This window comes from Mustela nivalis, assembly GCF_964662115.1.
Source record: "Mustela nivalis genome assembly, chromosome: 2".
In the NCBI taxonomy this organism is placed as follows: Eukaryota; Metazoa; Chordata; class Mammalia; order Carnivora; family Mustelidae; genus Mustela; species Mustela nivalis.
The window spans coordinates 143,164,203-143,191,340 of record NC_139021.1 but is presented as its reverse complement, the minus strand read 5'-3'; the positions used below and the strand labels follow the sequence as shown (position 1 = coordinate 143,191,340).

The 27,138-nt window shown below is 53.0% G+C and overlaps 1 protein-coding gene across 1 annotated transcript; it reads right to left on the bottom strand.

The window, feature by feature from the left end:
* Positions 1–1,113: 1,113 nt before the first annotated feature.
* CDHR1 (cadherin related family member 1) lies at positions 1,114–23,502 on the bottom strand. The gene is made up of 17 exons (XM_082719683.1): positions 23,144–23,502; positions 22,463–22,558; positions 21,337–21,482; positions 20,276–20,326; positions 19,015–19,104; positions 17,745–17,831; positions 16,377–16,493; positions 15,154–15,297; positions 13,393–13,471; positions 11,755–11,855; positions 8,932–9,135; positions 8,281–8,433; positions 6,402–6,566; positions 5,840–5,907; positions 5,136–5,364; positions 4,208–4,465; positions 1,114–3,516 (listed from the first exon to the last, which is right to left on the bottom strand). The coding sequence occupies exons 1-17, from the start codon at positions 23,196–23,198 to the stop codon at positions 2,980–2,982; spliced, it is 2,580 nt and encodes an 859-aa protein (XP_082575809.1). The 5' UTR covers positions 23,199–23,502; the 3' UTR covers positions 1,114–2,979.
* Between the last annotated feature and the right edge of the window lie 3,636 nt (positions 23,503–27,138).

Sequence of the window (27,138 nt, the reverse complement as noted above, 5' to 3'; positions counted from 1 at the left end):
GCTGCTAGGATCTTTACAATTTTTTTTTTTAACGATTTTTTTTTTTTTAACACCACATATTAATGTGGGAAGTGAAGCCCAGAGAGACTTAGTCTCTTGCACAAAGTCACATGTAAGCAGCAGAACCAGGATTCAGGCCCAGGGCTGTCAGACCAGAAAGTACCATGTTATTTCATATAGTCAGAAAGTCTGACCTCAACCGTGGGGAGAAGCACACAATGCCGAGCAGGTTTCCTGGAGACACATCTGGATACACATCTGTTAATTACCCATCCATTTTTTAGGCCCCAGAAATGGGAGAGCACCCCTAAGCTGAAACCTTGTCTCCCAGCTCTTTAGCTATAGGCTTAAAATTACGCCAGCTTAGAGGCCAGGCCCATCCCAGCGCGGTTGGGGAGGCAGCCCCTGGACCCTCACCATTCCTTCATGCAGTAGATCTTGGCCCAGCCTCACTGCCACTGGATGGGGGTAACTTGCAGTGTCTCTACATTTGCTGGAACCCAAGGTTTGGCTGTACCTCTTATTCTTTCTCAGTATGGCTCTTGCCAGCAAGTGGGTACTTTCCCCGTATTTCTCAGTGCAGGAGGTTACCCCACAGGCCCAGTTTCTCAGATCACCTCTACCCTGGTTCAAGTTCTGGATTTGTCCCAGAGCTCACACCCCTCCCAGGGCCTGGATGCTGGCTTGAGCCTCTATCCCAGAGGCTCTCATGACCACTGTCCCAGAGACTGCACAGCTGCCCAGGCTTTTGTGTCCATGTCAGGCCTCCCAATCCCTGCCTTCAATGGGCTGGGCTGGGGGTTAGTTAGCTCTAGCTCCAGAGTCCATTCCCTCCCAAGCAACCCTGTTGGGGGCTTGTCCTGCTCAGGAGAAAAGCCCAGTCCAGGCCCCTGAGGGGCACGGCCGGATAGACAAACCCTGCAAATATTACCATTAGAAGTACATGCGTGGTCCTTCGGACAAAGGTTTGCAGTCTCCCTCAGAGTCAGATCTGGGGGCTGGGGGATGGATCCACCTGCTGAAGGAGCCAGGAGGCAGGCCACGCCTGGCTGTCCGGGAGACTGATCCTGTGAGTGAGCTAACACACACGCAAGGAGGGAGCAGGAGGTCATCTTGGCCCTTGCTTAACAGATTTTATTGACCATTTACAAAAGAGGTTGATCGCATGCAAATTGGAAGGATGTCGCATTTCCCGTACGGGACAAACTTGGTCCAGTGCAGTCCCCTCCTGAAATATACGCTGCACAATGCCTCCTTTGTTCAGTCCGGGATCCCAGCTTGTTAGATTTCACTTCTTAATACACTCCGGGGTGGGGACTGCAGAAACCCCAGCCAGGAGCTTACACATCGGCATATCTGAGTAACACCTTGACACACAGACTCAGAGATCAAGAAAAGTGCATGTGCATATAATCGGTTTAAATAAAACCACCGACGATACTCCAGAGCAGTTATTAGTGAGGGGAGCAAGATGCAAAGAACTATTCTACTTCCTTCTCCCTGCACATGGCCAGACTCCTCATAAAGCAGGGTTCCTTGAAGTTGGGAAGAACTTCCTCACGCTAAGCATAGAGGCCTGCATGTCTTCTCTCCTGTGGCAGGTTGTCACAAGCTGACGAGGTGTGCTCAGTCAGGGGAAAACATCGAGAATCCAGGACCCTCCAACCAGGTCTCTGCTACCAACCTGCTGTGTGGTCTCTAGCAATCACTCCTCCCTTGGAAACCCATTTGTCTTCTTGGCAAAATGGAGGCTTGGGCTTCATGTGCTACCTGGCTTTGGTCCTTCCTGACGGTGGCTGGCTAGGGCAGCATGGGGGAATGTGGTGGGGGAGAATGAAACTGGGGGAGCCTCAGTCAAGGCCAGTGACATCATCCAGCTCTGGCCACCATGGATCAGGGGCTTCACTCAAACCCAGCACAGGCCCTCCTAGGGGTGCTTGGCAGAACAGCTTGAAAGGCTCCTAATACTTTCTGGAAGAGTTTACCCCAGAGAATTGGCCTGCAGAAAAATACTCTGCCTTTGTGGTGCTTTGCACTTGGCTAAAGCCCTTGTTATCACATTTTCTTCAATCTTCACCTTGGCCATGTGAGTGAGGCAGTGAGGACAGATTTACTTCATTTTACAGATGAGGAGGTGAATGTTCAGGGAATTTAAACGGCATTCCCAAGGTTATACGATGTGAGAAGGATAAAAACAGATCTCTCTAAAATTCAGCCCTGCCCTGTCTCTTTCAGGACTCGTGATAGGGCAGCGCCTTAAGGAGGGGCTGGAGCTCTTCTGGGGGTCTCTAGGACCACTGCAGGGCTCCAGCTTGGACATTTCTGGGCCCACCCAGGACAGCCCTGGCTGGGGTCTCTCATACCTCTGTCCCCTGGTCCCGTGTCAGTACAGCAGGGGGCCACAGACTCTGCCCAGACACCAACCCCCATCTTTCCAATAGCTCTGGGGATCAGCCCCACAGTCGGTGTGAGTTTTCAGTGCATCATGGCCCTGCCCTGATGCACTCACTCTCCTACAACCTGCAGGGGTCACTGACCACAATCTTCACCAGGGCTGACTCGTTTTCCTGCTCCTGCTCTTAGTTGGAGGCTTTAGAATCCAGATCCCCCTTGGCCTTGCTACATGCAGCCAGGGCCCTGGTCCTCAACTGAGGATGCTGAGGGTCCAGGAGGACTTGAGGGACTCTGTGAGGCCTGAGGTTGGTGAGCAGAAAACACCCAGAGCTGGCTCTTTGTGGATTCCCAGCCTCTGTGGAATGGGGAGCATCAGAGCTGTGCCAACCATCTGGGTGATGAGGAAGTATTTGCCAGTTGCATCCCATAAACAGAGAAATCCCTCATCCAAGGCGTATCCAGAGCCATGGATATGGGGCTTATATCATGGTCCAAAACAGAGGTGACCCTAAGGAGTGGATGGCAGAGAGCGTGGCCCAAGTGTAGGACAACTGGGCTGGGGAAAGGAGGTCCACAGGACACATGCTAGAAGTAAGCCTTATTACCTACATTCTTCTTCTCAAACTTCTGCCTGAGCTCGGAGACCAGAGCTGATTGGACAGGGCTTCCCACCTTGGGTTTTGGTGACCGTTGGGGTTGCTGAGGGGTGAGTGAGCCAGAGACTGTAGGCACAGTCCAGGGGGCCACGCCCATCTTGGGCGCCATTGTGGGTGGTGGAGGGGGAGCTGGGGCTTTGGGGGGCAGTGTGCTTCCTAGGCTGTTGTTGTTGCAGTTCTCATTGGAAGGATCCTCTTTGAGCACAAACTTGGCAGCAGCCTTGGTCCTTTTGAACTTGAGCCATTCGATGCGCACAGCCCGGGGCGCAGGGCTGGGCCGCTTACGGAGCACGCGCCGCACGGGAAGGACCTTGTTGGACTTCTTATTGCGCCAGAAGGTGGCAGTGGAGATGAGGACGGTTATGGCCACAATGATGGCCATGATGCCAGCCAGGACACCCACAGCCTTCATGGGGTTGTCTTTGGTCTGCATCAGGAAGGCAGCCATGGGGCTTCGGGACAGCATCTGGAAGAGAGAGCCATTCCATTGCCTTCTGTGACTCCTGCCCGGTCCCTGGAGGACAGAGCAGGGCTCATGAGCTCCCTGAAGCCTAATGGATTAAAAAAAACATCTTTCTGGGGTCAGGCATCCCTGGAGAATCTGATGAGCACCATGGGCTGTGGTCCAGAAAAAATGCACACAGAGAAAATGTGATGCATACAGCTCTCCAGAAAAATGCACAGCAAGAGAGCATAATGCAAACAACATTTTTCAGATTAAGAACTCCCACATTAGCTGGACTCTCTTCTTGAGAGATTAGGGGATTGCTTACCTTTGGTTATGGAGGGCCTCTTCTGTCCAAGTGAATCAGAACCCCTATTAAGTGATTATTTTCTTCCAGTTACTGAGCTGAGAACTATGTACCATGATTTTATTTCTGCCTTTTAACACCCATGCGAAAGAGCTATCACTATTCCCAGTTTACAGGAAAAGAAGAAGAGGCTGGGCAAAGCCCCCAGATCACACTGTTAAACGCTGTTGCAACAGGATTTCTATTTGATTCCAAAGCCTATGTGTCTGATGGCAGAAGCAGCCTTTGCTAGCATTGGGTGTCTCTTGGAGGAAGGCTGGAGATGGTCTTTGTTCCTCTGATGACACTGCAGCAAGGCCCAAGCTGGCCCTCTGACCCTCTCCCCGACGCAGACTTGGTACCCACCTCGGTGTCTGTGATGTCAATCTTGAGCAAGGCTGTGGTGCTAAAGGATGGGGAGCCACGGTCCTTGGCCTGCACCTCTAGGGACCATGTGAAGTCCCCGCCAGGTGTAATGTTGTGCAGGGCATCGAGGGAGCGGATGGAGTTCTTGAGCCGGATCTCCCCCGTGTGCACATCAATGTCGAACACATTGGCTGGCTCGACGTGTGTGATGGAATAGTCCACCAGATTGTTGGGCTCTTCTGCGTCCTGGTCCGTGGCCTGGGTGTGGGGGGGAGGGTTGGACAGAGCTTGGCTTCGAGGACAACACCTGTGTGCCCTGGCTAAACCAATAAATCATATGTGGCTTGCTGGGTTGAAGGGAAATGATCCTAGCCCTACCTGGAGTAGACTGGAGTTGGGAGAAGTATTGAATGATCCAGGGTCTGTGCCAGGCCCCCTATGTGTATTACACCATTCCATCCTCAGAACAAGTCTGGGCGGTAGGTATTGTTAAAAAAAAAAAAAAAAAAATTCTTCTTTGGATGATAAGTGACTTGTCTAAGGATGGATATAGAGAAGGAGGGGAGATGGGATTCAAGGTCAAGTCCCTTGGGTTTCAGAGTTCATGCTTCTTCCAGGTTAGCAAGACAGTTTGCTCAGCGCTGCTCTGAAAACAGGCAGACCAACTGTGTGAACAAAAGCAACCCAAACACGTAAGCTCCCCAAGCCTCAATTGCTTCTTTTGTAAAGTGGCAATAATAGTTTCTCTCTTAGAGGTTATTTTTGGGTTGAGTTGGGGGTAGGATGTATAATGAACCGTAAAATCCTCTGCTCATATTGGGAAGCCACTAGCTTTATTTTAAAATAAATTCTTCTGTTATGGTGCCTCTTGGAGCAGAGGAAGCTAGAACAAGGCTTTTAGGGAAACTTTGTTGCCTTCAAAGCTCACCTCAATTTTCACCGGGGTCCCCAGCACCATTGTCTTCTCCTGGATACTCTTTCCAAACTGCGGGTAGTGGTCATTGACATCCAAGAGAGTGACAAAGACCTCGGCCAGGCTGTATTTGCCCTCCATGTCCTCTGCCTTCACGTAGAAGTTGTACCTGGCTGTGGCCTCAGCATCCAGGATGGCCCAGGGCTGGGTGTAGATGATCCCAGTGGATGGGTGGATCAGGAAGCTGCCAGGCATAGGGAGAGCAGGCTTGGGTGTGCACAAGCACAGGTGCATGCATACAGGCACAAGCGTGCATGCACACACACACACACACACACACATGCACACCTGCAGGAGTGACCTACCTCTAATGCATTATGCAGCTTCTCCAAAGTAGCTCACCTGATCCTTTCCCCAACCCTGCAGTCTGATGGACGCAGGCCCACCCATTTACTCACCCACCTCTTAACCCTGAACTTACCCAGGCTCAGACTCACAGCCCTTCCCTTTCCACCCAGAGCCTACCCCTCCCTAGCTCCAGGCCACGATAGTGACCCTTCTTCTCTTAGATCCCTGAACCTCTGCTTCAGGGTCTCTACTGCTTTCCTTTCTTTCTCCAACTGGGTCTAGGTCCCTCCTGCATTCGCCCAGATCCCCTCTGCCCTCTGCCTCCCAAATCCCTTGCCCAAGTCTCTGTCCAGAACTCTGGATCTACTTACGGGTCTGCTCCGGACCCATAGATGGAGTATTTGACTTCACCCCACGGACCTGTGTCTGGATCTACAGCCTGGAAGAGAGAAAGCTCTTAGTGGTCCCTGTCCTTTGTTGGGGAATGTTGGCAGCTCATGTATCTGCGGGCTGCTTTCCCTGGCAACAAAAGGGGATTTGGGGTTTACCCAACTGGGCAGAAATTGATCTGAAGGCCTACTCCAGAGCCCTAGCTTTCTACCCAGGAGGTCTCAACCTCCTAGATCAAACAAAAGGTTTAGAAGGCATATATCCCTCCTTTGTAAAAGAGAAAGGAAAAGAAGATGGATCCTGTGCCCTGACTTCGGGGTTTTTGCTTATGTCTTCCTTAGAGTCCTGAGAGGTATTGTTATCCCCATTGTACAGAAGAAGAAACTGAGCTTCAGAGAGGTCAGGTAGTTTGTCCAAGGACACAGTTAATGCGTTTGGACTTTGTGGTTCAAACTGGAGCCCAGGTCTCTCTGATTTCATCAAGCCTCCTTCAGTAGGGGCTCCTAACCACAGCTCCAGTCCCTGGGCTAGTCCTCAACCCACTGTGACAGCCACCACGTTGGAGCCTCCTGGAGAATTCTCAGGGATTCTGGCAATGTAGTAGTGGGAGGTGAACTTGGGGACATTGTCATTGGTGTCCAGGAGCTGGATCACAACATCTGCTGTGGAGCTGAACTTCTCTGGAGTGTTCACTTCAATGGCCAGTAGCTGAGGAAGGAAAGAAAATAAGGACTTGTCTGGGCAGTGGTCACGGGGCAGAAAGTCTTCCCACTTCCTGTCCCAGCAGGGTCTGGCGCACACCTGCCTAGTACCACTTCAATCTCCACCGCCAGCCTGTGATGACTGACCGCCACCTGCAGGGGGCACTTCTTCTTCTTTTTTTAAAAAATATTTTATTTATTTATTTGACAGAGATCACAAGTAGGCAGAGAGGCAGGCAGAGAAAGAGGAGGAAGCAGGCTCCCCGCGGAGCAGAGAGCCTGATGTGGGGCTGGATCCCAGAACCCTGGGATCGGGACCTGAGCTGAAGGCAGAGGCTTTAACCAACTGAGCCACCCAGGTGCCTGCAGGGGGCACTTCTAAGGCCCACTGTCTTGAAAGGCCTTCGTATTTGGGCCAATTTCTTTTGTCCCATTGATTTGCTTACTCCTTTTCAGTTTCAATTTCAAAAATTATTTTGTTATATAATATAATTTAATATTTGTTAGGGAAGTTCTTGCCTCATGTTCTTTCTTTCTGTTTTCCTGACTATTCTTACAAGTTTATTTCTCCAGATAAAAATCAGAGTAATGTCAATCCCCCTCCCTGTCCCCGAAGGAAATTCCACATAAGACTTAATTGGAATGATATTGGATTCTTTATTCACTTGATGAGACTTTGCATTTTTTAAAACAAAGTACACCTTTACACTTCTTGCTTTCTTTATATCCCTTTGTTAAATTCTTGTGGTTTTTTTGTTATTTAGATGCTGTATATTTTTTATTATCCTAATAACTAGGAATTTTATCTTTTAGTTGTTATTATAAAAGAGGACCTTTTATTCCATTATTCTCTTTGCTATTTTTCTTATGTAGGAATACTCAAATTTTGTGTATTAAGTTTGTAATCAATCAAACACTTTGCTGTGTTTGTTTTTCCAGCATTTCTTAGATTTGTCTAAGCAAACAAAAACACCACCTACAAACAATGATAATTTTGTCCCTTCCTTTCTAACATTCATACTTCTTATTTCCTTTCTTTACTCAGGAATAACATTACTCCAAGAATAGTGCTAAATAACAGTGGTGATAGCAGGCCCCCACAATTTGTTTCTGACTTCCTAAGAAGCTTTAGATTCTCACTTCTAAGCATGGCACTTGCTGTAGTGGTATATGTAGGTATAATTATAAATAATTGTAATAGTTTAAATAATATTAGTGAAGTATGTTTTTCCTTCTTATTAATAAATAGTATTTATGTTTATATCTAATATTCATTATTTACATATGTTCATAATTTTTAAAAATCAGAGACAAAGGAGTATTTTTTAACTTCTATTTAAGTTTTTATCAGAATCAATGATAGATGTCAAACACCTATGAGAAATACGTTTATCTTGATAATCAAATAGTTTTTCCGTCTCAATTTATTAATATGGCACCTTGAATGCCAGTGCTTTCTTGGGACAATGATAATTTAGGAACAGGGGCTTACGGAGGCTGTGTGAGCAGTGGGAGCAGGCTCTTTTTACCCTCCCTTTCTTCCCTCCCCGCCCCCATTCCTGCTCCCCCAGTCAGCAGGAGGGGCAGAGGAACTAAGAGGAAAAAAGGAGGGCCAGAAGGGGCAGGAGGTGACAAGGCCCCCTCAGGAATGAATCCAGGAGCTGCTATGAGCTCCTAGGACCCCCCCCCCCCCATTCAGGGCAGTGCAAAGCATCACCTACCTTAAAGGTTAGCACTTTGAACTTTTCAAAGTCAATGGCGGCTGAGTTCTCCACAATGATGGTGACTTGGGCTTCATTCAGGACTGTCAGTGGGACCACTCGGAAGATGCCCCCAGGTCCCACCAGCCGCAGGTTGAATTTGGCATTGGCTCCCTGGACCACAGAGTTTGGAGGGAGGCAACGGGGAAGATTAGTGAGAATAGAAACTCATTAGAGGGTCATGCTAAGTGAGGAGCCTTCCGTATGCCCTTAGCCCTGGCAGGTGAGTATTATTACTTCTTTCTGTCAGCCAGACCATGGAGAATCAAAAAGACTTAGCAGGCTATGGAGACTAAGTCAGGTAACAAATGCTCACAGCCCAGCCCTCTGCCGGGCAGAGGAGGTGATGGGAAGTGGTCACAAAAAAGTCCCCGGAGGATCTAATACAGAGGGACCTCTGTTTGGCTGGCTTTACTTTTTAACTGATTGTGAATGTCCTTAGGCTAAGCAGAGAGTCTGTGGTTAGCTACTCTCCCCTATCTCTCTCTTGGTTACACCTTCTTGTTTCATTCATTTTGCGACCTGCCAGGCCCTTGGGACATAAGCAGTGAAGGCTGGTGAGCGCTCAGCTCAAGTCCCTTGGAAGACAGGGTGGAAGGCAGGACCACACACCTGGTCTGAGTCGTTGACGGTGATCTTGAGTCCCCGCAGGATCTCTCCCTGAGGTGGGTGCTCGTACATGGACAGCTCAAATCTGTTCTGGGGTCCACTCTCACCATAGAATGTAGGCGGATGGTTGTTGAGGTCCACGATCCTGATGGTGACTGGGACCATGGCCTGGGCGGCTGGGATCCCGGCAGAGCTGACCTCAGTCACCTGGGGTGGGGACAGGTGGCTATTGCTGTGTGGCAGGAGACTCCAAGATGGCTCCATGGATCCCTGCCTCCACGTGTTCATCCTCTTGTATAATCTCCTCTCTTTAAGTGTGGCCTGCCCTAGCAACTGACTTCGGATAGCACATGGCAATGGTGATGGCATATACTTAGTGATTAGACCATGAAGATTGTAACTTCTATTTTCTAGCAGACTGTCTCTCTTGCTGGCTCTGGTGAGACGAGTAGCTATGTTGGAGAGGTGCATGTCTCAAGGAGCTAATGGTGATCTCTAGCCTACAGGACACTAGGAACTAAATTCTGCCCATAATCATGTGAGCCTGGAAGCTGATCCTTCCACAGTCAAGAGAACCCAGTCCTGGCTGACAATCTGATGGCAGCTACATGAAAGATCTCGCATCTGTGGACCCGGCTAACCTGGAATCCTGGCCCACAGAAACTGCGAGATACAAATGTGAGCTGTTTTAAGATTCTAAGTTTGCGGAAACGTTTCAACAGCCACAGGCAACAAGATGGTGCTAGTACTGATCCCATTTCTCAGATGAGGCACAGAGGGGTGAAGTAGTCACCTGGGGTCACACAGCTAGTGAGTGGCAGAGCTGGAACAGGAAGAACTCAGGTGTGTCTGATTCCTTGACCAGCGCTCTCTCCATCCCCCACACTGGCCCCTCTTTGCATCCTGAGACATATGGGATCAAATCCCAGCCCTGCCGCATTCTGTCCTGGTGTCCATTTGGCCACAGGGAGGCTGTAGGGAGGGGAGGTGTGGTGACACAGCAACAGATAACTAACACGGGCGGCAAAGCCAGGGCTGAGAATCCACAGGCTCCATGTGAACCACTCCTTGTGACAGATACTATCAAGGACCTCCCTGCCCTTGTTCTTTAAGCATGCTCTGTCCTACCTATCCTGAAACTCTGCTCCTGGGAACTACTCTGTCACACCCTAGTTGCTATCCTGGATCCCTTCTCAGAAGCCTACACCTCCATTTCCTAATGCCTCCTCCTCTCTCAGCCCATCCCCAACAGAGATCCTTCACACCAATTTCCATGCTGCATGCAGCAGTGTCACCTCCTTTGCCTTCCTGAGTGTCCTCTGCTAATGTGACTCTGCTCTTGGCAGGCTCCTCTCTACCTCTCCGATTGTTCCTGGATTTCCCTCACCTGCCCCGCCCACCCCCCACAATCCTCACTCAGCCTCCAGTGCCCCCACAGCTGCATTCTCAGCCAGTGCTCCTCTGTCCCCACGGCCACTCTCTGGGCAATCCCATTCCCCAAAACCGTCCTTCCACAGCTGCCTGTATGCTGACACTGTCTCCCCAGGTTCCAAACTTGTATATCCAAGTTGTATGTTCAACTTGAATGTTCCTGAGACAGAGAAGCTTTCCATGCCTGTCCTCCCTAGCTGGACTCCTCTTCTGTGCTCCTGATGGCATGGCACCACTCCAGATGCCCCATCCCTGTCCCTTCCCTTACCCCTCACAGCCACATTCTGTGGAGTCAGCCTCCTTCATATTTTGCAATTTGTCTATTTCTGCTATTCCACCTCCCTCCATCCCCAAGGGCCTTCTTAACTAATGGCTTTGCCTCCCTGCCTCTCATCCAGTTTCCTCCAAACTCAAGGTGGGACCAGTGTTCTCAAATTTTAGGCTGGAACTGGTGCCAGAGTCACTTGAGAGATTAGAACATGCAGAGTCCTGGATTTCTTCCAGACACACAAACTTCCTGCTGCCAGGACTAGGTCCTGGAAATCTTTGTTTGCCAAACTCTGAATCTGAAACCCGCCATCCCCCTGCCCCTCCACCCCTGGTCTAAAGCAGACAGATGAGCTTTTTAACAAGACTCTAATCATGTTCAAAACCCTTCAATGTCTCTTTACTCCTCTTAGGGAGAACCAGCTACATAATTTGCAGACCCAGTGAAAAATGAAAATATTCTCTAACAAAAATTTTCTTAAAAATTGTTTTAAAATCTTGTTAAAAAATTATTAAGGATTTCAAGACAGCAAGAGCAGAGCATTACGCCCAGCATGGGAACCTTCTGACGGTGATCCCTGTGTAATTACATAGACCACACGCCCACAAAGCTGGCCCTATTCCAGGATAAAAACTGTATCTCATATTCAGGGCTTTCACTCCTCTGGCCCCAGCCTGGATCCAACTGTTTCTCTGTCTACATGCTGCCCGTGAACTCTAGTTCTAGTCATGGATCTAGCTCATGACTCCTAGCTGCCTCCCTAGTCCGTCATGTGCTCTCACCTCCAGCCTTGCCTCACTTGGCTCTCCTAGCCCACGGTGCCTCCAGCTCACCCTCACCCCCACCAGTGGTGCCCCTCACTGATCTCCATCTGCTGGGTCCTCCCCTTGTTCAAGACCTTGTTGCTTCAGTCCTACCTCCTTGTGAATTCACTTCTCCTCTTGCCAGGGGCTTTGTGTGTCTGCTGCAACATTCACCCAGGCTATGTGATGTAGGTGTTCTTTGGAGCAGCAGCTAGCTCTTTCCCTGGGTAGAACGTGGGGTGCTGGAGGTGGCTGGGTCTCATCAACTTTGGAATCTCCCAGGGCTGGAGGGTAGGAGGAAGGGTCAAGCTAGAGGGAGGGTACCTGTACGTGCAGCTCATACACCTCTCTCTTGAGCTGGGCAGGGCTCTGCATGACTGAGATGACTCCAGACGTCTCATTAATTTCAAAGGCTCCATCACTCCCTGTCAAGGGGGAAAGACGTGCCCTGTAGTTCCACACATGGCCATGGGAGGCGCAGGGGAGCCAGGCCAGGCAGGGTGCCCCGTGCTCCTCAGGTGTTCATTCCCATATTGAGGTCTGTATACAATGTATTTCTATCAGCTGGATCTTGCCAATGAGGAAACTGAGTTCCAGAAGGGCTAGGGCATTTTTCTAAGATTTCACAGCATGTGTAGAGCTGGGACTTAAACTCACTTCTGAGTCTGGCTTTCAGGTTTCATAGAACTGGCTTCTCTTACTGCCGTGTATATGCGTGTGTGTGTGTGTGTGTGTGCGCGCGCGCGCACATGCGTGTGTGTGACGGCAACAGAAAAGGCGAAACAGACACCAAGATAAGGAGACAAGGAGGGAGAGAGAGAGGAGAGAAAGGAAAAAAGGGAAGAAAGAGGCCAGAGGCTGCAAGAGAAGAACGGAGGAGGGAGAGGAGAGAAGAGATGGTAGGTGCTGGGTAATTGAGGGAAGGCTGCAGAGGTGAAGGTCAGGGACGCGGAGCAATGGGGTGAGGGTGGGGTCTGGTGGGGGTGTCTGCGTGCCTGAGGAAAGGAGCCTGCAAGTGATGGGGGCACATTCACGCATACGTGAGCTGTTGGAGCGAGAGTGTGCACCAGGCATATCCCAGGGATAGGGTCAGGGAGGGGAAGGGTCTGAATGAGAGCACAGAGACATGTACACATCTGTGATCAGGCACCAAGCGTGACCATCCCACTGAGGGGTCTGGGCCTGTGGGGACTGGCTACTGAGGGCCACAGAACCCACCCACCCAGGGCCACCATGACCTGCTCAGTTGCTGCTCAGTTATGCAAAGAAGAGTCTTGGAGACAGAAGACTTAGGTTCAAATCAAATGGGAATGTGGGATGCCCCTTTAGCTTCTCTGAGCCTCAGTTTTCTTGTCCATATATAGGGCTTACGGTAGGAAATGTCCTATCATCGTTGCATTTAATTCTCTTAATTCAACTATATGCTCTAGGCCAGAAATGTAAAAAAATGAGAGGGGTGACTAGGTAGCTCGGTCAGTTAAGCATCTGCCTCTTGGTTTTGGCTCAGGTCGTGATCTCAGGGTCATGGGATCAAGACCCATGTCAGGCTTTGTGCTGGGAGTAGAGCCTGCTTAGGATTCTCTCTCTCCCTCTGCCCCTTTCCCATGAGGGGGAAAAAAAACCCAGTAATTTTAAAAGTGTAAGAAATGTGGCCATTCCCTCTTGTTAATCAGCGTGTGCCCAGGGTGAAGGGACATGAGTTGGAGCCACACACATTGTTTTCGCTCCCCCCCCCCAATGCTTCTCTCTGTTGCTGGACATAGTGACAAACAGGAGCACATGCCCAAGAGACTTGTCACCTCCTGGAGGGACCCAGACCCCTCACTCAATACATCTTGTACTTCTGTCTTTACAAATGAGGAAACTGGGACCCAGAGAGATCTGGGCAGGTCACCCTGGTCACCCAGGAAGTAGGAGCTGCAGTCTAGCCACGGGCCTGTCCTCAAAGTTGCCCAGACTTACCATTCAAGAGGCTGTAGACAATTTGGTTGGGTTTGCCTCGATCTCCATCCATGGCAACCACCATCAGTACCTCTGAGCCCTTTGGGGGAACAGAAGCAGCTGCCTGAGGCCAACCGGTATGGCTGGGGCTCTCCCCTCCCCCCAAATATTGCCACCGTCAGAGGGGAGGTGCTCCTGCCACCCAAGAAAAGGGCCAGGCCTCTGTGGGGCCCCACACCAGTTCTACAGGGAGATCGGAGCACCCACTGTTCCGGGGGGAGCAGTGGGCTGGAGGAACAGCCTGAGCCCTGCTTCTCCCCACCACATAGGTTAGCACATGGGCACCCAGCGACACTCAGGCCCCCCACGTAGGCCTCTTCCTCACAACCCTCCTTTCCCACACACACACTCAGCTCTGGCCTCCACTATCCAGCCCTCAAGTCTCACCCTTGCTGCCTCATCCACCTTTTGCCTTTGGAGGTAGACGGAGGGAGAGTCAGAGACAGGTGAGAAGGGGCTGGCCACAGAAGGGTCTAATGCCGGGGTTTGGTTTGGGCAGGGATGGCACAACTAACCAGCCTGCTCCACCTCAGCCTGCCGCCCTCTTCTAAGCCCTCTGCTCAGGCCCTTCTCCTCCACCTGTCCACACTCATGGCTGCCTCTTGACTGTCCCCATGCTGCCCACTCTCCCTCAGCAATGCTTTCCACCCTTAGCTCCTGGCAGGACAGCTGGCCTCTCCCGGCCCTGCCTTTGGCCCCCACCAGAGGAACCCGCCATTTCTCCCTCACTCTGAGCTCATCTCTACCACTCAGCTGCCAGCTTCTGGACACGAGGTACCTTAGCTTGGGCCCAGCATGTGAGCGGTCCTCAGAAAGTGCTTTCGTTATCTCCTCAAGTCTAGAATCATCAGACCAGGGGAAGGGAAAGGGACAATGCGGGTCAGTTCTACAGAGTCTTTGGGAAGTTTGTTCCCGCCTGGTCTCTGCCTCCAGGGAGCTCTTAGTCTGTCTGAGGTGGGGACATGTCAATCCATGGATGTATCCCAAGGCGGGATGGGGAGAGTGTGGGAGTGGAGAAGAGAGCTCCCGTCTCAGCTGAAGATGGCAAGGAAAACAGTGCCTGGGGTGACCTGAGAAGGGCAAGGAGCCTCAGGCCTGGGGGCGCATTTTAGGCAGAGGCTAAAGGCACAGCAGGGAGATTGGCTGGGTGCTTGGAGGCTGAGGACTCAGGGGTAGAGGGGAGGCCGGCCCCTAGATGCCAGGGTTGGGGGCAGGACCTTCCCTGAGAGGCCTGAAGACAAGCATAGTCACCAAAACATCAGGGGCAAAGACTGCACTGAAGGGGAGGAAGATGAGGCTGGCCTTGAAAGTTCAAGACAACCACTGGTCAGAGCGACCCCAAGCTAGGGGGCTTGGAGCTAGGGAGGCATAAAGGAATCTCACCCCCCTTGCCCGCCTATTGGTGTAGAAAAGACCCCACCCAAACCAAGGCAAGGGGCCACCTGCCAGCCCCTCTTCTCAGCCCTTTTGAGGGGTAGAACATCAGCAGCTGGATTAGAGTAAGTTTGAATGAGGGAAGAAATGCCTGTCACAGTCTTGGCACCCAGCAGGCGCTCCACACACCAGCATCTGCTTCCTCTCCCTTCCACTCCCACTGGCAAAAGGACATGCACAGGGGCTGAGCCTGGGCCCGTCCAGAGCCAGCCATGTGAGCCAAGCCACAGGGGATCCCAGGGCAGTGTTGCCTGGAGGGGACAATGGGCTGAGGGGCCAGCCACCCACCGGAAGGGTGTCCTCATACACATAGCCGTAGTAAGGTGTGCCCACGAAGACGGGGGGCATGTCCTGCACGTCCTCCACATTGACTGTGACTGTAGTGGTGGTGGAGAATATCACGTTGGCCCCTCGCAACCTCCCTCCGCCATCCTGGGAGAGAACCAGAGAGTGAAGAGAGGTTGGGCCCTGGATGGCCCCCCGCCCCCCGGCGGCATCTGGCTTCTGCCACTTCCTGGCCTCAAGACCAGCTTCCCTCTCTGATTTTTGTCTGCTCCTGTGTCACCTGGAGATTAGTTCCTCCTCGAAGAGCTTACTGAAATGAGCTGATGTGTGGAGGTCTTTAGTCAGCGCCTGGTAGGCCCTAGGCACTCAAGTGCTCCTTTGGGAAAAAGAGTGAGTTCCTTCTCCTGGGAAATTATGTTGGACAAATGGAAGAGGAGGGGTCAGTGCCAAACTCCCCTTCCTGCCGGGACCCGAGCCTCCAACTCCTGAGAACCTACTAAAAGTGCGACGGGGGCCGTATGATGTAGGTGTGTGCCCAGGAAGCCCAGCCCTTGAGGAGCTTTGGGCAGGTGCTATGGGCTGCAGAGGGATGGCCTGCAGCCATACGTGACCAGCAAGAGCCTTCCTGTTCCTGGAAGAGACAATGTTGAGCCCAGAGGGACAGCTGGGCTGTCCCCCCCTCAGGGGACAGAGTGCCACCTTGGCGGAGCACCCACTGACTTGCGGCTCCCGCTCCCTGCCCTTTAGAAATCTGAGGAACTGCTTAGCCTCAGGGGTGGGCAGATAAGAAACCCCAGGTGCAGAGAGAGTCACTGATCACCCAGAGAGGGTGAGGTGAGCAAGCCCAGGCAGAGAGAGGGAAGCGCCTAGAGACCAGGCTGTGGGGGGATGGGAGGGGGCCCGGGTCTCCAAGCCATGGCCACCTGGTCCTCAGGAGGGGAACCTGGCCTGTCACGGGACATACACCATCTTCCAGAACAGAATATACCCTCTCCAGCCCCCACACTCCAGCCTCCCTGGAGACTATTTCCATGTCCAGGCAGAGTCCACATCAACAGAGGTTCTGAGCAGCTGCACCCCCCACCCCTGCTGCCATCATACCTTTAGCCCTCCAAAGCACCCCCACTCCCTTGCAGAACCGAACTCTTTGTTCCAGTCCCCGGGCCCGCTTCCCACGATAAAGCTGAAGGAAGACCAGAGGTTTCCAGTGCCTCCTTCTCTGTTACCTTGGCAACCACGGTGACAAAATGGGCCCGGGCCTTCTCGTAGTCCAGGGTGGCCCCAGCCCGGAGGCGTAGCACGCCGCTGTGGTGGTCCAGGGCGAATTTAGTGGCGTGTACATTCTGTAAGAATGAGGGGCACGCTAGTCCTCAGAGGGGGACCCAGGCTGGCCCAGGAATGGCTGCTTTGCTTCTGACAGGGTCTTCACTGTCCTCTGTCACAGGAACGCTGGCCTTGCGGGCCCCGAAGGTCCCCCTCCCGTCCCTCAACATGTACCCCGGTAGGGCCCTAGCCTTCTGGCTGCCCAGCTTCCAGCTCAGCTCCGGCCTGGGCTTTCCAACAGGTAGACATGGCAGCAGAGTGCTCTAACCTAGAGAGTGTCAGGGCTCAGAAGCCGCAGTGGTGGAGACAAGCTTCAGGATCATGAACCTCAACAAGGAAGGGCCTGGGGGCCAGTCACAGGCAGCCTGGGGGATGGTGGAGGGTGGGTGGGGACAGGAGGTGATCCTCAAGCTGGAAAAGGGCTACTGGGTGTCACAAACTGTTATCAGAGCTGCACGTGTATTTAATCCCCACAAGAACCTGTGAGGATGGGCTTGTGCCTTTCGGGTTCTGCCCACAAGGAGCGAGAGCTGGGAGAGCTAGATGAGGGGGTGAAGGCCCCCCCAGGAGGGGGTGGCATCTTTCCGGTACAGGTGGAGCCTGGGGGATTTCTCCAGGAGCCTTGTCATCAGCCACCAAGTTGTACTGCCTTGACAGTTGTGAGAGCCAGGGACTAACCCTTGGGGGAGCTGAGGAGCGGCCCCAGGACCAGCAGCTGTGAGAGGTGTGGCTGGTTCCTGTGGAGCCCAGGGAGGAGGACAGGGAGGAGGAGAAGGTGCGGGAAGGGGTCTCTGCCTTTGACAGGGTTGGGGGAATGGAAAGGGGTGGGGCGGGGGTGTCATCACTCTGTTCCTCCTGACAGATGCCCTTTTCGCCCTTTTTCCCTCTCCTCAGTTCTAGGCCAGGCAGGTTTTTTGTTTTTGTTTTTATTTTTGTTTTCCCCACCCTGTGTGGGTGTAATGTGCCCAGACCTCTCCTGGGGAAGGGGTTGGGGGTAGAGAGCTGAGGGTCCTGGAGATCCAGGGAGAGGGTGGCAGGGAACGCAGACGGAACCAGGACGGGCCGGGTCAGGGGAGGATGGCCTCCACCCACACTCCTCTCATCTCCCCACCAGCTCAGCCCAGCCCTGAGAAGCTGATGTGACATCTCTGACAATCTTTGGGAAGACTGGAGGTGCTGGCTCAGAGCCTTGGCGATGGAGGTGGGGGTGGCCATCCAGGTGTCCCTTCTAGCCTGGGGCCTCTGGTCATAACCCGTGTGCCCCTCCTTACCTGTAAGAAGTAGGTGACACTCCCTCCAGAGCCTGTGTCCTTGTCCACCGCATGCACCTTCATGATACTGCTCCCAGTAGGTAAGTCCTGAGGGGTCACAGCCATGGAGGTGGGGGAGGGGTCAGTCCCAGGGCAGTGAGTGAGAGAATGCTCAGGGGACGGGGGAGGGGAGGCATAAAAAGATGGCGTCAGGAAGTGAAGGGCTGAGTAGAGGTGAAGAGGGGAGGATTAACCAGGGCACCCCGCTGGGGAGGAGGCAGCCAAAGTCAGCGTAGGTGAGTGGGTGCCGGGAGGAAGGAAGGGGAAAGAAAGGTGAGAACAGACATTCTCTCAAAATAAGACTCCCGTTAGACAAAGCGTTTGAACATGAAGTGCGGAAATGGTTAATAGACATTCCACATTCCCAGGGATCGCGTACATACCATTTAGAGCCCAAATGAAGTATCTTCCTCCTACTGAATTAGCAAACATTAAAAAATTCGAGAATCCCCAGTGTTGGGGAGGGATGGGGAGACACAGGCAAGGGGAGAGAGCCAGCGTGTGCCGCTCTGGTGACTCACGCTTTCAACCTCGGCACTTCACATCTTGGACCATTTCTTAAGGAAATGGTTCTAATTAGCTATATGGAAGTTTTATGTTGATGTTTAATGTTCAGAATTTGATGTTTCTTATGACAGCAAAAATCTAAAGCATCTTAAACATCCAGATGTAAAGGACTCATCCAGTCAATGATGGACTATGCACTAAGTGGAACCTATTAAGACGACAGTTGCCTAAACTTCACAATTACTGAGGAAATGCTTGTTGTGCATTATGTTGTGAAATTAAGTGAAAAGTAGCATACAGAAAGCATATGTTTAGTATTGTCACAATTATGTAAATAAAACAAACAAAATAAATCCAGTAATCCCAAAATGACTAGAGAGAACAACATCAAAATTTGACAATATTGTCTCAGGCTGGAGAAATTTGTTTTTTTTTTTCTACTTTTCTATATATTTCAAATTTCCACAATAAACATATATTATAACAGAAAATGGGAAATGGACATTCCTGTGGATAAAAGAGAATGTGTGAGGGGATGGCAACAGAGGTGAGGGGAGGACATGAAGTGGGGGTTCTCCGGAGGGTGGAGGGCAGTTAGCATGAGGAGGTGTTCATCCCTCTGGGGCTGGTCCCCTGGGGGCAGGTCACAGGGCAGCCCAGGGGGAAGGCTGGGCGGAGTCTGGGGATGGAGTGCATCGGCTCTGCCTAGAGGCCTCTTGCTCACCTCAGGAACCTGGACAACATAGGGCTCCTGGATGAAACTGGGGGCCTCATCATTGGCATCGGTCACCAGGATCGTGACTTTTTCTTTCACCTGAGAGGGGGCAAAGAGAACAGGAGTTGGGGCAGTGAGACTTTCTGGGCAATAAAGGGACAGTGGCCTCTAATAGCCCAGGTGTATGTCTCTGCCTGGTGTCTCTCCTTCTTCATCCCTGCCTCTCTCCCTCTCTCCCTCCACCCCCTTCCTTCATTCTTTTCTTCATCCATGCAACAAATACTACGAAGCAACCACTAGGTGCGAACACTGCCCTCCATCCCAGAGATAGAAGACACCCTCTAATGGCGCATGTTTTGCAGAATGGGATGGCAAGGCAAGATCCCCGTATAAAAGAAAGGTGGTGATCTCACGCAGGGTGCTAACAGGGGCATGCCAGGCACTGTGGGCAGCCCCCTGTGCTATCTGAGTCTGGGGGCACGATGGCCTAGGTAAACGCACCCCTTGGGTTTGTAGGCACATGGTCTAAGAGGCTGTCTCCAGAGGCCCCGAGAAGAGGCATCTAGTCCAGCCAGTGGTGGGGACGGCAGAAAAGCTTCACAGAGGAGTGAGATTTAAGCTCCTCAGCAGGTGAAAGGGAAAGAGGTGGAAAGGTATGCCTGGAAGAAGGAACAGCATATGCAAAGGCGAGAGGAGTGGCATGTATGATGAGTTCAGAGAACATAAGCAGATTTGGGGCTAGATGTTCAGGAGGGTGAACGTGAGAGGGAAGGTGGGCGAGGCAGATAGTGCTAGTTGGGGAGGCTCTGAGGGCCAGACTGGGGCTTGGACCACATTCTGAGGGCAGTGGGGACCTGCTGTGAGTGCCTCTGCAGCCAAGCTGTGGCCAAGCCTAAAGTTTCACGGTGATGGCTATGGCTGAACTTCAGAGATGGACTGGGGTCAGGTAGCCTGAAAGCTGGGGAACCCCTGCAATCACCCCGGCAAGCACTGATGAGGGCCGGGTGGGAGTGGTGTCTGTGGGGGAGGAGGTAAAGGAGCAACTAGGTCTGGGGCCCCAGGCGTTCACCTTGCCTGGCTGGGCGGGAGCTGGTTGGAGGAGGCAGATGGGAACACATCCCCACTGGCCTCCCCTGGTGCAGTCCTGTCCTGTGGGCACATTGGAGGGCCTCGGCTTGGATTTACCAGAGAGCCCCTAGGAGGGAGGAGAAGCTGTGGGCAAGCCTAGGGAGCAGGTGCCGCCAGGAGGTTGGCTCAGGGGCACACTTACCAGATTCACGCCATCGGAAATGCTGATGATGGCTTCAATCTCGTCCTCCCTCTGTAAAGTATAAAGCTCCAGTGAGTGTCTGAGAGTCTGATGTACCTGGGGACCCTGAGGCAGGGGAAGACTCTCCCTGCCCCCACTGAGCCCACCAGAGCAGACCTGTGCATGTCAAGGGAGCCCTGGTGCAAGGCAGGGTGACCAAAATCTGCCTCTGGCCGTGTTTGAGACCTTGTTTCGGGTCTTGGCACATCAGGGGTTCTCATAAACCCACAGTAGTACTGAGGCACCGAGAGAGAATGTTCCCCTGCTAGAATGAGGAAAGACGCTAACCCAGCATGCTGGACATCCCAGCGAGCTGGACTTTTCCCTTTTTTCTTCTTTCCCCTCTCTTCCTCCCCAACCTCCCCATCTCTCCCACACTTCTCTGTGTTCCATGGTCCAGGTCTGCAGTGTCTCAAGCACTCCCTAGCCCATGGTGGGACCCCAGCGAGGAAGGGTATTGAGGTCAACAGGCCCCCAAGGGTGCTGGGGAGGGGTGCATGGTGATACTTCCCCCTCGTGGTCCCTACAGCAGCCTCTGAGACCCAACGTTCTTTTCTCGACTCTGGCCTGCGGCAGGGTAAGTCGGCTGTCAGACCAGAGCTGGCAGTAAGCCCACAGTGTAGGTTCAGTTATGGAGTCCACGAGGCCCAACATCCTGGTGTGGGGCTCAAAAAAGAAATGTAGCCAAGGCCCCAGCACCTGTAGGTTCAGAAAGGTGCAGAGGGATAGAGGGGTGGAGGTTTACCAAACTCAGACCCACTCTCTAAACCACTCTTTTCCAGGTTGCCTCAGTCAGTAGAACATGCAACTCTTGATCCTGGGGTTATGAGTTCGTGTCCAGTGTTGGGCATAGAGGTTACATATTAAAAAAAAAAAAAAAAAATTACTCTTTCCAGTCCTGAGCTGCTTTCAGTTTTCTGAGGCTTACAGGATCTCTCCAGGGATGACCTCTAGGGAAACATCCAGCCCACAGAGGTTTGTCTGCACACCTGAGAGATAGCACTTCTCACACCTCTCCATACCTCTCTGTCCAGCTCTTCAACCAAGGTGATGTTTCCAAAATTGGGATCAACAGAAAAGACACTTCTAGCACTGGGGTCAAAGCTGATGTGGTAAGAGACAGGGTCTCCCTCGGGATCTGTCCCATTTAGAGTATAAACATGAGAACCTGGAAGGAGACACAGAAGGGGAAACTAGAATCTGGGACCCCAATTTCCTAAAAGTGGCATCTATTCAGACCAAGGATTCAGCTGTTTCTAAGGCAGGTAATCAATCCAGTGCTAAAGGTCCTGAGCCGAAGTGAGCACTGGCCACTGGCTCACCCCCAAGGGCTGCTTCCTACCCCCGACTCTTTTCTTTACAACTGTCAGGGAGATGTTAGTGTCAGTCACTGTATGGACTGTAAGCCATAGTACAGATGACAGAGGAGCTTCAGGGCTGCTGTGCCTAACCCCAGGGCTTCTTCCAGTCCCAGGCACCAAGACTGGGGTTCCCTGGTATGGGGGGGGGGGTTGGAGAAAAGGGAGGAGCCATTAAGACAGGAGGGGTGACCCAGGGTGCAGCGTTATGCCTCCATGTCTGAATGAGTTCTTTGGGGATTTCTAAGTAGATGCAGATGCATTTTTTACACTGCTATCCTGCTCAGTGTTCCCAACCCAGACAGAGGGAGAGGGAAGAAGGGAGAACCTCTTCTTTCCCCCTTCCCCCTTTCTCATGCAGACCCCAGCAAGTTGGACTTTCGTAGGTCTGTTTAAAGCCTAAAGATCCCAAGCTCCGAAGCTCCAGGAGGTAAATATATTTGCTCAAGGTCACAATAGTGAGAAAGGGGCGGTGCTGTGGCCAAGCTTCGGGTTTCTCATCAAGCTGCCAACTGCTGCCTGCTGTCTAGGGTGGCCCTGTCTCTGGGCCCTGCAGCCGCAGCTGGGTCTCCAGGACTGGTCTGGCTTAGGTCTCCATGACAGCCGTGACCTCCTTTCCTGCAACTTCCCTGGGGAACTCAGAGCACAAACAGGGCGCCCCAGAGGGCCCACAGCCTGGCACTGGGTGTCTCCATAGGTTCAGAGGAGTCACGGGTTCAGTCCTTGTGTCCAGGGGAATGAGGGCCATCCTCCGAGAAACCAATAGAGAGCAGGTGCCAGGGGTACTCACCTACAGGGGTGTCCTCCGGAAGGCTGAACAGGGCCATGTTTCCGTTGGTGCTGCCCACCCCGTTGTCGAAGAAGTGGGGGGCAAAATTGGCCTGGGCTAGGGGGAGAACAGGCAGGAGAACAGACACAGGGAGGGACAGCTTCACATCTGTGTGGTCCCAGTCTGGCCAGGCTGGGTGTCCCCTCCCCAACCCCCTGCACACCGTCAGACTGGGCTGGGAGCTGCGAAGGGGTCCTTCCACTACCACCTCCTGCAGGCTCAGACTCGGCTCAGGCTTGTCAGGGACACGCACCATCTGGGGCACTTAGAACCCAGGCAGTGGCCAATCTCAACCCACCAATGGACAGACCTGGAACCCCGCGCCCAGAGAGGGACGGTGCCCTGGCCAAGGTCACTCTGGGAGCTGGGGCACCCTCCTCTGCCCCAGCAGCCTTCAAAGCAATCACCAAACCTCCCTTCTGAAGAAGACAAGGGCATCAGATGATCCTGGCTCCAAACCGGGGTGTCTCCAGGGTAGCCGCCACGGCCAGCAGGTGGAAGGATCGCCCCACCCCGCCGCGTCCCGTCTCCCCGCCCGAGTCCCACCGTAGAAATGAGCGGCCAGGGCTCTCCCTCGGCGCCCACTAGGGCAGTGCCCGCACCCGCGCTTAGCCCCGCGCTCGGGGCCCCGCGACCACTCACCCAGGCAGAGGCGCAGCAGCACCAGGGCCAGGGCGGCCCCCGGGCTGCGCCTCATGTCTCCGCGGGCGGACAGAGTCGTTCGCCACAGCCGGGCCGGGCGCAGGAGCGCGGAGCATGCCCCGGGCCGCGCGGAGTGCAGAGCCGAGAGTGGGGGCGGCGGCGGCGGGAGGGGCGCAGGGCGGGGGCGCTGGGTGGCGCGAGGGCGCTAAGCGGATGACACCGCTCGGATCCGCGCAGCTGGAGCGCTCCCGCCGGCTGTCAAAAGAGACCAATTAGTGAGCGCGGAGGTGAGGGGACAGGCTCCCAGCAGCAGGCGGGGCCGGGAGGGGTGGTGGCGAAGTCCTCTCCCTACCACGCCCCCTTCGCCCAGGTCTGGAGCGCAGGCGCCGAGGGGTCCCCAGCTCCGCAGCGGGGAGGAGCGGGGTAGAAGGGGGGACGGGGGCGGTGTCTTCCCCTAGATGGCCTTGAGCAGGACACTGGAAAATCGGCGCTTTGGGGGGCTCCGCTGGAGGTTTCCCTTTTTATGAACTTCCACTGTGACTTTGAGGGAGTTTGGCACTCTGAGCCTGATCATTCCGGGCTCTAAGAGGGCGGTAGGCGGGAAACAGACCAACCTGAGACTGGAGGGGTCCCTCCTGGGAGGGAAAATGCGCAGAAGCGGGTGGATTGGCGGGGCGGGAGTGGCGGGTGCCCCCCAGGGCAAACAGGTTCCAGGGATAGTACCTCAGGCTTGGGGTGGGGACGGAGATCAAAAGACAAAGAGGAGGGTTAAGAGAGGAGCAAATGGGGGGGGGGGGTATCAGGCCCACCTCACTGAGATCCCCACTCTTTCCTGTCCTAACCTCCAGGCGCTGGATCGCTAATGTGGTCACTAATGAGGGTCCACATACGTGGTGCGCAGCAGGGAGGGTGTTCAAGTCACCGCTAAAGTGGGAGGTGAAAGTTACCAGGTAGCACACTGGCCTCACTCCCTATACCCAGGGTCCAGTGGGTGCCGATGGAGAAGTAGCAGACCCACCCAAGCCTTGTAAGGAAGGATGAATGGCTTGAGGGCAGAATCAAGCACCTCCCTGGGACCCACTTGCCAACAGAGCTGGCCAGCACAGGTATGGACTGCCCCAAGAGGGTGAGCTCCCCATCCCCGAGGGCATTTAGTCAAAGCAAGGTACTGCTATGGGGGCCCCCCGAGACTGAGAAGAAGGAGAAGCAGGTAAGCTCAGGAACCTTCCTGGTTGGTGGTAGCTTTTCCCTGGGCTGGGCACTCATTCTCTCACTCTGATATTGGAGTTTGGTTGGAGAAGCGGCCTGGTCTCTTCTACTCAGAGGAGACACAGGGAGGTCACTTTAGGCCCAAACCTGGCCACTTCCCAGGATGGTCTTGGAAGGGTGTGTCCGCAGACCGAGGAAACACCTTTGAGTGCTTCCTGGAGAGGCCTCCACTGCTGGGGTCTTGGTATTCCTCCCCAGGGCCCTTTATCAGAGTAGAACATCACCCACCCCCCTGGGCCAACCCTTCTTGACCTACTGTTGGCAAGAGTTAGGGATTCAGAACAAGGAGATGAATCAGTAATCCCAGAGTGTTGGGCAATTTTCAGGCCCAGTTAACCAGAATCCTTCTTGAATCCCCATGGGTTTGGCCCTTTGGCTGGAAAATGCACTGTATTTTTTTAAATATTTTTTTTTTAAAAAAATGCACTGCATTTTATTTATTTGAGAGAGAGCATGCATGTGTAAGTGAGCTGGGGGAGAGAAAAAGAGAGGGAGAGGAGCAAACTCCCCACTGAGCGTGGAGCTACTACGTGACATCATGACCTGAGCTTAAACCAAGAGTCAGATGCTTAACCAACAGAGCCACCCACATGGCCCTGGAAAATGCACTTTAAATTGCACAGACATGTCTGCATCTTTTGGTCACAAAATACTGGGATAAGGCCAAGGCAAGCTTTCATAAGTCTGCATAGAGATGAGGAGATTGGGACTTTCTGTCAGTGACTCAGTAGGCCAGAGCAAGTGTGTCCTGGGACCAACATCTTGCCCGTGTGCTGAGCAAAGCAGCTTTCCCTGTGGCCTGTCTGTCTCCTTCCTCATCACTTGTTTCTGGTGCCTTGACTTCTCTGGCCTCCGTTCACTCAGTCAGCAGACTTGCACTAGAGAGGGATAGCGAAGGCACATTCCCACATGCTGTGTGTGTGTGTGTGTGTGTGTGTGTGTGTGTGTGTGTGTGTTCACCCATATTATCTCCTGTAACCAGTTTGACCTCTTCTGATGCGATTGTCCCTGCTTTGGAAAGGAAGAAGTCAAGCACAGAGAGGGTAAGTCACTTGTCCAGCTTCACACTACCGGTTGGGGACAGAGCCTAGAGTCACATCCAGTTTGGGCTGGCTCCAAAAGTAGTTGAAACTTTCCATGATAGAGGGAGATGACCGTGAAACTACTGAAGCTTCAGCTCTGGGGCCCCTGATTCACACATCTCTTCCGTAGTCTATCTCTACTTGTGGTTTACATCTATTTTTTTTTTTTCCTTAAAGAGGTCACCTCCCCTTTCAATTGTATAGGCTCAGATCTGCGAGAAGGACTATCTGTCCTGGTTTGCCTGGGACTGAGGGGGTTTCCAGGAATGTGGGACATTCAGTGCTCAAACTAGGAAGGTCTGGGGTAAACCGGCACAAACTGGTCTCTGCAGATCGATCCCTGTCCACAGAGCATTTGAGAACCTAGGAGAACAGCAGTAATTCATGGAGGTTCTCATCATGGACCCTGGTCTTGACCTTTAGCGTGGAGGAGTGAGAGGCTCTGTGGAGGACTCAGTCTGTCATAGCTGGGAAGGGCTCGCCTGCTGTGAGACACCGGCTTGGCTCTCACCTGCCGATCCTGGGCAGCCTCGGACACGTTACCTTGTCCTCCACGTGTCTATTACCCCAGCAGGGTGCTGAGCTCTCTCTTGACAGGGCCTCCTATCTAAGGCATCAAATCAGTTTCGCCTCTTGGTCCTGTCCTGACAGCATTTCCTCAGGTAGATTTACAATAGCTGGTCCAGGTGTCAGTAAGTGGGAATTCAAGTGTTAGCTGCCAGCCTGGGCATGCACGTGGGTGCTTCCTCTAGTTGCCAGCACACCAACCCAGGCTCTTACAGCCTCTTTGACCCCATATGGCCTACCTGAATGTGCTAACCCATGGAGCCTTGCTCCCTTGTGCCCACGCTCGGACAGCTGCCCAACTTGTCCCAGCCCAGGTGAGGTCCTGACAACTGTCCTCTGTGGTTGTGGATCAGGGTGTACCCACCTAGCTGGAAGTTGGGAATCTTTTGCCATAGCAGTGGCCTCTGGGGTTAGTAGCTGAGGGACCTGAGAGCCTGGGACACCGTCTACTCAGAAATGTGGCTTTCCCTGTCCCCTTGCTCTGTCCGGGCCAGGTGTAGGGTGGTTGTCTCCGTTTTCTCTAGCATGTAGATGGGATTCCTCCCCTATCTGTCTAAGGCACTGCCTGCCCCCCTAACTGAGGTACTAGGCAGGAGTCTGGGGCTGCCACCTGTTCCCCAGTACCCATCTCATTGGTACTAGTACCCACTGGTTTGGACTTCTGGGTTGTAATGCTGACTCTTGGCCACTGACACTCACACAGGTGGCAGAAGCTCCATCCTGATGTCACCTGTCTTCAGGCCACACTACTCTCCTCTGCTATACTGGCTGCCTCCTGGTTAAGTCTAGGTAGGGGACACAGCAAAGAATGTCTTCTCCTCCAGAAGAGTTTTTCCCTCTGACATCTTCTGCCCCCAAGAGAAATTGGTCCCTACTTGGGACGTTGACAGGGTCTTTAAAAACCTTTAGTGCTGTAATCTGTCTGCCTTGTTATCTCCCACAGAGTGCTGTGAACCATTTAGAGCAGAGACGGAGTCATGCGTAGGTTTCTTCAGTATCTGCACAGGGTTTGTCACATAGTAGGTCCTCAGTGGGTAGTTGTTGACCAGCTGAAGGAGTGACTGAATAATGAATGCA

Excerpts from the sequence above, each read along its gene's own strand:
- CDHR1 (XM_082719683.1), bottom strand. The coding sequence starts at position 23,198 with ATGAGGCGCAGCCCGGGGGCCGCCCTGGCCCTGGTGCTGCTGCGCCTC. Across the intron at positions 21,483-22,462 it reads TCCGGAGGACACCCCTGTAG|GTTCTCATGTTTATACTCTA; the intron begins GTGAGTACCCCT and ends GTCTCCTTCCAG. Across the intron at positions 20,327-21,336 it reads TTGAAGAGCTGGACAGAGAG|AGGGAGGACGAGATTGAAGC; the intron begins GTATGGAGAGGT and ends TATACTTTACAG.